Source organism: Eumetopias jubatus, unplaced genomic scaffold (genome assembly GCF_037043125.1).
Source record: "Eumetopias jubatus isolate StellerSeaLion01/CBP00866 unplaced genomic scaffold, mEumJub1_p1.0 scaffold_2, whole genome shotgun sequence".
NCBI lineage: Eukaryota > Metazoa > Chordata > Mammalia > Carnivora > Otariidae > Eumetopias > Eumetopias jubatus.
In genome coordinates, this window is record NW_028274808.1 from 101,605,016 (window position 1) to 101,617,682 (window position 12,667).

General features: G+C 38.0%; 1 protein-coding gene across 9 annotated transcripts in view; it reads right to left on the reverse strand.

Moving 5' to 3' along the window:
* The window catches only part of BLTP1 (bridge-like lipid transfer protein family member 1), a 203,535-nt gene that overhangs the window by 50,055 nt on the left and 140,813 nt on the right, over positions 1-12,667 (reverse strand). For all 9 annotated transcript variants that reach the window (XM_088021053.1, XM_028102339.2, XM_028102340.2 and 6 more), the window contains exons 54-57: positions 11,386-11,483; positions 10,502-10,687; positions 2,714-2,882; positions 766-977 (exon numbers count right to left, since the gene is read on the reverse strand). In XM_088021053.1, coding sequence (XP_087877179.1) covers positions 766-977; positions 2,714-2,882; positions 10,502-10,687; positions 11,386-11,483 — 665 coding nt within the window. The remainder of the gene's footprint in view (positions 1-765; positions 978-2,713; positions 2,883-10,501; positions 10,688-11,385; positions 11,484-12,667) is intronic.

Consider the following 12,667-nt stretch of genomic DNA (forward strand, 5'->3'; position numbering starts at 1 on the left):
CTTTTTAGATTTATTTGAGAGAGAGAGAGAGACAGAGATAGTGAGAGAGAGCACAAGTGGGGAGAGGAGGGAGAAGCAGGCTCCCCGCAGAGCAAGGAGCCCGATGCGGGCCTCGATTCCAGGACCCCAGGATCATGACCTGAGCCAAAGGCAGTCGCTTAACCGACTGAGCCACCCAGGCGCCCCTATTAAACAGTATTCTTAAATGTTCTTTTGCTTCTACTTTATTAACAAGTGTATGCCAAAGACTTTTTTGCTAAAAAACAAAACAATAAAAATATTCTGGGGGTGCCTGGGTGGCTCAGTCAGTTGGGCAGCTGCCTTCGGCTCAGGTCATGATCCTGGGGTCCTGGGATCGAGCCCCACGTCAGGCTCCCAACTCAGTGGGAGAGCCTGCTTCTCCCTCTCCCTCTGCCTGCCACTCTACCTACTTGTGCTCTCTCTATCTCTCTGTCAAATAAATAAATAAAATCTTAAAAAAAAATCTGAAAACTAAGCTGCTTATTTTTCAAGGTAAAAATTAAGATTTATCAGATGGGTATCAATCTCATCACAATTCTGTGGCAGAGTGCTTCAGAGCAAAGTCTCATGAGATTCCTATGTAATACACTGTGGATGAATAATGGCTGAAGGAACCCAGTCTTACTTGCTATTTACTAAACTCAAGTTATAAACTGTTAATATGAAAAAATTATTATACTCCATATACAAAGAAATGGTTAGTAGAATATTATACTCTTAATCTTAGACTATGATTTTTTGTACCTGTGCAGTATTTGTGATGGGCAGACATATTCCCAGATCATTCACAGTGAGCTGGAGGAAGAGAGTCCCAAAGGCCTGGGCTGATGTTTGCTGGATACCCGGTAGCATATCTACTACTTCCTTTGTAGCCATATGAATATCTTTATGTAAAGCCATTCGTTGTTCATTCCAGTTGTCATAGGCAGCCTTATAATTCAGCCAAAATAGCACAGCTTTTTATAATTAAGGCGGGGTGGAAAGAAAATTAAAATCAAAGCTGTAAAGCTAGAAGGCAAGTAAAACTCAGTAGCTTCAAAATCTAGCTGGTTAATAAAAATTACTCCCATGAGAAAATTATAGCATTAGAATTAGAAAGGATCTAAGAGGATACAGTCAATTTGACAAATGAAAGCAGGCAACTGCATAACGGCAGAAAGAAGAAAATATTCCAGGTCCATTTGTTCATTTAACAAATTATTTGTGAAATGCCTATTAGATGCTATGCACTAGGATGCAATAAGAATGAAATGAAAACAGAACATGGTCCCTGACCTTGTAGAGCTTACTGTTACTACTGTTAAAAATTCTTGAAGGAGAGGGGGTGCCTGGGTGGCTCAGTCGTTGAGCGTCTGCCTTCAGCTCAGGTCATGATCCCAGGGTCCTGGGATCGAGCCCTGCATCGGGCTCCCTGCTCCACAGGAAGCCTGCTTCTCTCTCTCCCACTCCCCCTGCTTGTGTTCCCTCTCTCGCTGTGTCTCTCTCTGTCAAATAAATAAAATCTTTAAAAAAAAAAAAAATTCTTGAAGGAGAGGTACATAACAGTAGGAGTATATATACTAAGAAGATAGGACCTACAAAGAGAGGCCAAGACATCTGAGTCTGTAACAAGAATGGAACCTTATGGAAAACCCTCATTTAATGCAGTGTACAGAGGAGGAGCCTAAAGAGGAGATAAAATGAAGGGGCTAGGGAAGCAGAAGGAAAAGTGTCACGGACACAAAGAGTAAAAAGTATTTTAAGGAGTTGTTGAAAGCTGATGAGAGGTTAGTTAGATGTGAAATGAAAAAAAGTGCACGGAATTTAGCAAAATAAAACATTATCTATAACACTGCCAAAAGAATAGTTTTCTAACAAACTTATTACCAGCCAATGCCTACCACCAATTTAAATCTTAAATGGCTTCAAAAATGGTTCTTCATTACTTCTACAATTCTAATGTATATGCCCAATATACATTAATTAGACCCTATCTATCTGTTCAGTCTTATTTCCTATTATTTATGAAAGCTCCTACATGTTTTAGATCTCTGTGTTAATATATATATTCATTCATATTCCCTCTCATTTGGTAAATATTTATTTAGTTCTTACTATAAGCTAAGCACTATTCTAGACCTTCAGATACAAAGGTAAATAAGACTAGCTTCATCTCCTTGTCTCCCTGGTGAACTCCTAACTCCAAGTCAAATCTGAAGAATTACTTTCTCCTCTAAAAAGCACAGGCAAACTTAGAAGCTCCCTCAGATATGAGAACAGGTATCTCTAACTCCTCTCTTTAGTATACTTGGCTTTCTTCCACTGGACTGAGAGGTCCTTGAGGGCAGGGAATCCTGTTTTCTGTATTTGTATTCCACTTCCAGACAGTAAATGTTTACAGAATAAATGAATAAAGACAGTGCCAAAACAAATGAGTGTATTAGTTTCTGAAACCAAAAAACTTAGTATTAAAATTAAAATTCTGAATCAGACATCCTATATATCCATGTAGAAAAGCAAATGACTTTAAAAAGAAGTAACTTTAAAAACTGAAAGAAATAAGCAAAACACTTGTTTTGGATGCTCATATTTCAGCTTTAGGAGACTATTTAGCTGTCAAGCATTTACACTAGTAAACTACAGATGGTTTTTATCCAACATTGCCAAAACATTTCTAAATCGAACAAGATAGTGTTAATGGACTTTATCTTACCTCTATCAAAGGCCACAGGCTGTGCATAAACAATTGGTCTATTCAAGGTAATAAGCACAGCTTCTCTATCTGAAGAACCACTGATTTCTTCTCGGAGGGCATTTCTTAATCCAATTCTGGTTTTAAAATAGGCAACTTGATGAAAATCAGAACCAGCTTCTTCATAAACCTAAAATAAAATTAAACGCTCAATAAAACCAAGTAATGGAAAATGTTTTGACAAAAAACCTAAAAGTTTTAACACCATTAATGGTATTATTCATCAAAAGAACTATCATATATTTTTCTCAATTTTATTTGTCAATGATATATTCCTCATATTCTGTACCATAAACACCTGAAATTAATACATAACATTAATGGGTAAATACGAAGTAAATATGAAGTCATACATAAAGTTGTAGAAAAGCTAGGATGAGGTCCATATTTTTTTTATTATGTTATGTTAATCACCATACATTACATCATTAGTTTTTGATGTAATGTTCCATGATTCATTGTTTGTGTGTAACACCCAGTGCTCCATTCAGTACGTGCCCTCCTTAATACCCATCACCAGGCTAACCCATCCCCCCCACCCCCCTCCCCTCTAGAACCCTCAGTTTGTTTCTCAGAGTCCATAGTCTCTCATGTTTCGTCTCTCCCTCCGATTTCACCCCCTTCATCTTTCCCTTCCTACTATCTTCTTTTTTTTTTTTTTAACATATAATGTATTATTTGTTTCAGAGGTACAGGTCTGTGATTCAACAGACTTACACAATTCACAGTGCTCACCATAGCACACACCCTCCCCAATGTCCATCACCCAGCCACCCCATCCCTTCCACCCCCACCACTCCAGCAACCCTCAGTTTGTTTCCTGAGATTAAGAATTCCTCATATCAGTGAGATCATATGATACACGTCTTTCTCTGATGACTTATTTTGCTGAGCATAATACACTCTGAACGTTCCATCTATGTCATTGCAAAATGGCAAGATTTCATTCCTTTTGATGGCTGCATAATATTCCAGTGTGTGTGTGTGTGTGTGTGTGTGTGTGTGTGTGTGTGTGTGTGTGTGTGTGTGTGTGTATACACCACATCTTCTTTATCCATTCATCTGTCGATGGACATCTTGGCTCTTTCCACAGTTTGGCTATTGTGGACATTGCTGCTATAAACATTGGGGTGCACATACCCCTTCGAATCACTACATTTGTATCTTTGGGGTAAATACCCAGTAGTGCAATTGCTGGGTCACAGGGCAGCTCTATTTTCAACTTTCTGAGGAACCTCCATACTGTTTTCCAGAGTGGCTGCACCAGCTTGCATTCCCACCAACAGTGTAGGAGGGTTCCCCTTTCTCCACATCCCGCCAACATGTCGTTTCCTGACTTGTTAATTTTAGCCATTCTGACTGGTCTGAGGTGGTATCTCATTGAGGTTTTGATTTGGATTTCCCTGATGCCGAGTGATGTTGAGCACTTTTTCATGTGTCTGTTGGCCATTTGGATGTCTTCTTTGGAAAAATGTGTTTATGTCTTCTGCCCATTTCTTGATTGGATCAGCTGTTCTTTGGTGTTGAGTTTAAGAAGTTCTTTATAGATTTTGTATACTTCCCCTTTATCTGATATGTCATTTGCAACTATCTTCTCCCATTCTGTCGGTTGTCTTTTGGTTTGGTTGACTGTTTCTTTTGCTGTGCAAAAGTTTTTTATCTTGATTAACTCCCAATTGTTCATTTTTGCCCTTGCTTTCCTTGCTTTTGGAGGTGTTTGTAGGAAAAACTTGCTGTGACTGAGGTCGAAGAGGTTGCTGCCTGTGTTCTCCTTCAGGATTTTGATGGACTCCTATCTCACATGTAGGTCTTTCAACCATTTTGAGACTATTTTTGTGTGAGGTGTAAGGAAAGGGTCCAGTTTCATTCTTCTGCATGTGGCTGTCCAATTTTCCCAACACCATTTGTTGAACAGACTGTCTTTTTTCCATTGGACATTCTTTCCTGCTTTGTCAAAGATGAGCTGACCATAGAGTTGAGGGTCCATTTCTGGGCTTTCTATTCTGTTCCATTGATCTATGTGTCTGTCTGTTTTTGTGCCAGTACCATACTGTCTTGATGATTACAGCTTTTTAATAGAGCTTGAAGTCTGGAATTGTGATGCCACCAGTTGCGCTTTTCTTTTTCAACATTCCTTTGGCTATTCGGGGTCTTTTCTGGTTCCACAGAAATTTTAGGATTATTTGTTCCATTTCTTTGAAAAAAGTGGATGGTATTTTGATAGGGATTGCATTGAATGTGTAGATTGCTCTAGGTAGCATTGACATCTTCACAATATTTGTTTTTCCAATCCATGAGCATGGGATGTTTTTCCATTTCTTTGTGTCTTCTTCAATTTCTTTCATGACTATTTTATAGTTTTCGGAGTACAGATTCTTTGCCTCTTTGGTTAGATTTATTCCTAGGTATCTTATGGTTTTGGGTACAATTGTAAATGAGATCGACTCCTTCATTTCTCTTTCTTCTGTCTTGTTGGTGTATAGAAATGCAACTGATTTCTGTGCATTGATTTTATATCCTGCCACTTTACTGAATTCCTGTATGAGTTCTAGCAGTTTTGGGGTGGAGTCTTTTGGGTATCTGCAAAGAGTGAGAGGTTGACTTCCTCTTTGCTGATTCAGATGCCTTTTATTTCTTTTTGTTGTCTGACTGCTGTGGCTAGGACTTCTAATACTGTGTTGAATAGCAGTGGTGATAGTGGACATCCCTGCTGTGTTCCTGACCTTAGGGGGAAAGCTCTCAGTTTTTCCCCATTGAGAATGATATTCGCTGTGGGTTTTTCATAGATGGCTTTTATCTTATTGAGGTATGTACCCACTATCCCCATACTCTGAAGAGTTTTGATGAAGAAAGGATGCCGTACTTTGTCAAATGCTTTTTCTGCATCTATTAAGAGGATCACATGGTTCTTGTTCTTTCTTTTATTAATGTATTGTATCACGTTGATTGTTTTGTGGATGTTGAAACCACCTTGCAGCCCAGGAATAAATCCCACTTGGTCGTGGTGAATAATCCTTTTGATGTACTGTTGGATCCTATTGGCTAGTATTTTGTGGAGAATTTTTGCATCCATGTTCATCAAGGATATTGGTCTATAATTCTCCTTTTTCATGGGGTCTTTGTCTGGTTTTGGAATCAAGGTAATGGTGGCCTCATAAAACGAGTTTGGAAGTTTTCCTTCCATTTCTATTTTTTGGAACAGTTTCAGAAGAATAGGTATTAATTCTTCTTTAAATGCTTGGTAGAATTCTCCTGGGAAGCCATCTGGCCCTGGGCTTTTGTTTCTTGGGAGATTTTTGATGACTGCTTCAATTTCCTTAGTGGTTTTAGGTCTGTTCAGGTTTTCTATTTCTTCCTGGTTCAGTTTTGGTAGTTGACACATCTCTAGGAATGCATCCATTTCTTCCAGATTATCTAATTTGCTGGCATATAGTTGCTCATAATATGTTCTTATAATTGTTTGTATTTCTTTGGTGTTGGTTGTAATCTCGCCTCTTTCATTCATGATTTTGTTGATTTGGGTCATTTCTCTTTTCTTTTTGATCAGTCTGGCCAGGGGTTTATCAATCTTGTTAATTCTTTCAAAGAACCAGCTCCTTGTTTCGTTGATCTGTTCTACTGTTCTTTTGGTTTCTATTTCATTGATTTCTACTCTGATCTTTATTATTTCTCTTCTCCTGCTGAGTTTAGGCTTTATTTGCTGTTCTTTCTCCAGCTCCTTTAGGTGTAGGGTTAGGTTGTGTATTTGAGACCTTTTTTGTTTCTTGAGAAAGGCTTGTATTGCTATACACTTTCCTCTTAGGACTGCCTTTGCTGCATCCTAAAGATTTTGAACAGTTGTGGTTTCATTTTCATTTGTTTCCATGAATTTTTTTATTTCTCCTTTAATTTCCTGGTTGACCCATTCATTCTTTAGTAGGATGCTCTTTAGCCTCCATGTATTTGAGTTCTTTCTGACTTTCCTCTTGTGACTGAGTTCTAGTTTCAAAGCATTGTGGTCCAAAAATATGCAGGGAATGATCCCAATCTTTTGGTACCGGTTGAGACCTCATTTGTGACCTAGGATGTGATCTATTCTGGAGAATGTTCCATGGGCACGAGAGAAGAACGTGTGTTCTGTTGCTTTGGGATGGAATGTTCTGAATACATCTGTGAAGTCCAACTGGTCCAGTGTGTCATTTAAAGTCTTTATTTCCTTGTTGATCTTTTGCTTAGATGATCTGTCCATTTCAGTCAAGGGGGGTGTTAAAGTGCCCCACTATTACTGTATTGTTGTTGATGTGTTTGTTTTTGTTATTAATTGGCTTATAAAATTGGCTGCTCGCATGTTAGCGGCATAGATATTTACAATTGTTAGGTCTTCTCGTTGGATAGACCCTTTAAGTAGGATATAGTGTCCTTCCTCATCTCTTATTATAGTCTATGGTTTAAAATGTAATTTGTCTGATATAAGGATTGCCACCCCAGCTTTCTTGTGGTAACCATGGTAAATGGTTTTCCACCTCCTCACTTTCAATCTGGGGGTGTCTTTGGGTCTAAAATGAGTCTTTTGCAGACAGCATATCGATGGGTCTTATTTTTTTATCCAATCTGATACCCTGTGTCTTTTGATAGGGGGCATTTAGCCCATTTACATTCTGGGTAACTACTGAAAGATATGAATTTCGTGCCATTGTATTGACTGTAAGGTGATTGTTACTGCATATTGTCTGTGTCCCTTTCTGGTCTATGTTACTTTTAGGCTCTCTCTTTGCTTAGAGGACTCCTTTCAACATTTCTTGTGGGGCTGATTTCATGTTTGCAAATTCCTGTAGTTTTTGTTTGTCCTGGAAGCTTTTTATCTCTCCTTCTATTTTCAATGACAGCCTAGCTGGATATAGTACTCTTGGCTGCATATTTTTCTCGTTTAGTGCTCTGAAGATATCATGCCAGTCCTTTCTGGCCTGCCAGGTCTCTGTGGATAGGTCTGTTGCCAATCTAATGTTTCTACCACTGTAGGTTACAAACCTCTTGTCCTGAGCTGCTTTCAGCATTTTTTCTTTGTCTCTGAGATTCATAAGTTTTACTATTAGATGTTGGGGTGTTGATCTATTTTTATTGATTTTGAGAGGGGTTCTGTGCCTCCTGGATTTTGATGCCTGTTTCCTTCCCCACATGAGGGAAGTTCTCTGCTATAATTTGCTCCAATATACCTTCTGTCCCTCTCTCTCTTTCTTCTTCTTCTGGGATCCCAATTATTCTAATATTGTTTCATCTTATGGTATCACTTATCTCTCGAATTCTGTCCTCATGATCCAGCAGTTGTTTATCTTTTTCTCAGCTTCTTTATTTTCCATCATTTGGACGCCTATATCACTGTATCTCTCTTCTGCCTCATTTATCCTAGCAGTTACAGCCTCCATTTTTGATTGCACCTCATTAATAGCCTTTTTGATTTCGACTTGGTTTGATTTTAGTTCTTTTATTCTCCAGAAAGGGTTTCTCTAATATCTTCCATGCTTTTTTCAAGCCCAGCTAGTATCTTTAAAATCATCATTTGGAACTCTAGGTCCAACATCGTACTAATGTCCGTATTTAGTAGGTCCCTGGCAGTCGGTACTGTCTCTTGTTCTTTTTTTGAGATGATTTTTTCCATCTTGTCATTTTGTCCAGAGGACAATAGATGAATGAGAGAACAAAATGCTAAGAGGGTAACAACGACCCCAGAAAAATAAACACTAAACAAATCAGAAGAGACCTGAAACCGGGGAAAAATAAAGGGAAAGAAAGGAAAAAGAAAGTTATTTGTTGAAAAAGGGAAAAAGAAAAATTCAAAAAGAAAAAAAGAAAAAGAAAAAAAAAGAAAATTAAAAAAATTAACTTTGAAAGACTAACGAATCAGGGGGAAAAAAACCATGAATTCTATGTGCTGCATTCCCCTAATGCTGGCATTCTGCCGTTCTCATTGATCAGTAAACTTGGTCTTGGCTGGCTGTTCTTGCTGATCTTCTGCAGGAGGGGCCTGCTGCCATGGTTCTCAAATGTCTTTGCCGGGGTGCGGAATTGCCCTGCCCTTGCCGGGGGCCAGGCTAAGTAATCTGCTCGGGTTTGCTCTCGGAGCTTTTGTTCCCTGCAAGCTTTCCATAAAGCTTTGGGGGATGAGAGTGAAAATGGCGGCCTCCCAATCTCCACCCCAGAGGAGCCGAGAGCTTGGGGTCCCACTCCTCAGTGTGCCCCCAGAGAAAAGCAGTCAATCACTCCCATCTTCCCGGTCTCCGGCCGCACTCTGTGCTCACCCGGTCTGTCACCGAGTGTTTCTATCTCTGGTACACGACCCCGTGTGGAGTCTCCAAACCCAGCAGATCCCTGCGGTGCGCTCCCCTGTTGCTCCTCCGGAGGGAGGAAGGGGAGTCTCCCTGGATCTGCTGCTTGTTGGGTCCCTACTGGAAGAGCAGTGGCTCCACTGTGTCACGGATCACGGTTAATGGCAACCTCAAGCGGTGAGCCCACTCCTCGGCTCTGTCTCTGCAGCCCACTTCCCCGCTCTGACACCTGGGAGCTCTGCCGCACTCAGGCACTCCTGGTGTTTCTGTGACCCCAAGGGTCCTGAGACCACACTGTCCTAGCGAGGGTTCCACCACCCGCTTAGCCATTGGAGTGACGTCCCTCAGTGGAGCAGACTTCTAAAAGTTCCGATTTTGTGCTCTGCTGCTCTATCACTTGCCAGTAGCACTGACGGAGGCCCCCTCCCCCACTGTCTATCTTTCTGAAGATTGCCTCGAATTCACTTCTGCACACGTCCTACCTTCCAGAAAGTGGTCGCTTTTCTGTTCAGAGAGTTGCTGCTATTCTTTTCTTTGATCTCCTGTTGAGTTCGTAGGTGTTCAGAATGGTTTGATCCCTATCTAGCTGAATTCCCGGGACCAGATGAAATTTGGTCTCCTAATCCTCTGCCATCTTGTGTCTCCCCCTCAGACTGAGGTCCATATTTTTAATGTCAACATATTAACTGTTTCAAGATAATTAGATCCCTTCTCTTCTCAACATGTGTTTCCACTGGAAAAAATTACTGTTTTTCTAAAGACGGCAGAAAATTTTTCATTTATTTCCCCATGTAATCTTTAATATAGCCATTCAATTTTGAAAGTATGACTGGTATTCTTTTAATCAGTTCTTCAAATGAAGGAAAAGGTTAAAATCTACATAATAATTTCTAGGAAAATAAAAATAACAAAAAATGCTCCAGTGAGGTGTGAAAATTATATTTTTATAAAATAGAATCTGATTTATTGCTCTGTGTGTGTATATATGTGTAAAACCTTCTATACATATATACACATATATGTATAGACATATATACGCATACACACATATGTGTAACATATATGCACATACATGTGTAAAACCTGGCATATATAAAATTTCTGTGTTTAACATTATGGTATGCAAAACTTGTCAATGTTAAACAGGGCAGCTAAGAAACTTAGTGACATTTTAAGAACTGACCAATGTTAGTTCAAAATGCTGATGCTGAATTAAGCTTCATGTAACTGCATTTGCACTAAACTATAGCAATATAACACCCAAAAACAATGAAATGACAAACTAAAATTGTAAAGGCCTTCTTAAATGAGGTTTCACTCCAATTTACAATTAGCAATTTTAGGAATGTTAAATACTTTTTTAAAGTATAGTAATATTTAAAGTAGTTCAAACTGATATACAAAATTTAAAAGCCAAAATTCTAATATCAGCATATTCTTTACTCACTTGATGTTTGACAATTTGTCCTAATGCCAGATTTAAATCCACTTGGCATTTACCAAACAGTTTCAGATAGCTGCTACTCCCTGGTGAAGCTTTGGTTTGAAGTCGATTCGAAAGTTCCAGCTCTATCAATCCAGTTTCAAACCTGACAGCTCTCATTGATGGAGTAGTAGCTGTTACTTGAATACCCTAGCAGATTATATGTTAGGAGGAAAAAAAGAATCTTAAATCAACAATAGGCACTCACTCAAAAGAAATCTTTCAATATGATAAAATAGCCACATTTTAAAACACATATGTGCTATCTAATTAGCTGATAAAACTGGCAACATTCTTTAATTTCTCATATTAGTAGGGAATTTTTTAGCTATTAAATTTCATTTTAACATTTTGTATTTAACATCTGAACTGTTCATGAGTTAAATACATTAATTATAGTTAACTATTTGGTAATAGTATTTTTAACACTGATAAGTACTGGAAACATTAAGGTCTCTATTAAGGTATTATTGTTAATTGGACAAATGTACAAAATATTTCTTACAGAGTAACTTATAACTGTAATAATTAGAAAAATAATCAAAATATTTACCAGCTGTATAATAAATAGTACAGCTATTCAGGAAGATAAAGTTGATCTATATGTTCTGGCATGGAAAAGTATTCAAGGCTTTTAAAATGTAATAAATATATGCATATATAAAAATACAAAGAGAAATAGTCCTAAAGGACATTCAATTGCTAAAGCTTTTTCTCTTGAGTGGATGTGGTCATATGTCATTTTTATTTTCTACTTGCACATTTATGTATCATATGAATTTCCTATAACTAGAACACATTAAATACTTAGAAAAATACTTTGAAAAGTATAATTACTTATATGTTACCTTAAACTGCAAGTTCAGGGAATAAAGCAGAATTTTAGGCTTATCTCCATCTGCTGTTCCATCATGCTCATTCCAAAGAGGAATAGGCTGCTCCCCACCTAAACAGATTAAGTAATTGAAGGTCTGGGGTATTCACTTTAAGAGGAAAATAATAATTATTTTGTGCATTTAAAAAAAGATAAAACAGTTAATTTCTTTTTTCTAATCATTAACTCAATCCTTCATAGGGAACTGCAGCCATGTCACATTTCACTGACACAGATATATAGATATATATATATATATATATTTTAGGGATAATACTGCATATATAGGTATTTATTAAGAACATTTTATAAGGACTAAAAACATTATGTATATAATTAAACAAATGTAATTATATATCTCAGAAAATGTATTTGAGGGGAAAAAAGTAAACTGGACTAATTTCTTCAATCAAAAATGTGAACTTTGTTGTTTACACTTAGATGTGCTGCAAACGAAAAAGAATAAAAGAAAAATTAAGGTGGTGAAATTTTAAAAATAAGGTAATGCATGCTAATAATAAAGAGTGTTACAGCAAAGGTTTGTCCTACAAATTAAAAAAAAAAAAAAATGAGGCAGGGAACCCTGGGGTAGAGTTCCTATCATTTGTTGCCTAGGCAATGTGGCATCCATGAAATACTTCTAATATTTAATTTAATTTTTTTTTAAAGATTTTATTTATTTATTTGACAGAGAGAAAGACAGCGAGACAGGGAACACAAGCAGGGGGAGTGGAAGAGGGAGAAGCAGGCTTCTGCTGAGCAGGGAGAAGCAGGCTTCTGCTGAGCAGGGAGAACCAGGCTTCCGCTGAGTGGAGTTTGATGTGGGGCTTGATCCCAGGACCCTGTGATCATGACCTGAGCCGAAGGCAGATGCTTAACAACTGAGCCACCCAAGCACCCCAATAATTCTAATATTTTAATGTTTAACTTCTATTTCCACTTTTCGTCCCCTTGACGAAAAGAAAATTATCTTTTAAATTTTCCATCTTAAAATGATTAATATTTTTGTATGTATGTTGAGTTTAACATCATCCCAGCGAGCATATATACATGGGATGGGAAATTTTCTCCTATTAGGCAACCAAATTAATGCAATCCATCATAATCCTCGTGAAAAATCACATGATGTTATCAAGATGTGCAGGAAAAGGGGCACCTAGCTGCTCAGTTGGAAGAGCATGCAACTCTTGATCTTGGGGTCATGAGTTCAAGACCCATGTTGGGTGTAAAGATTACTTAAATACAAAATAAACTTA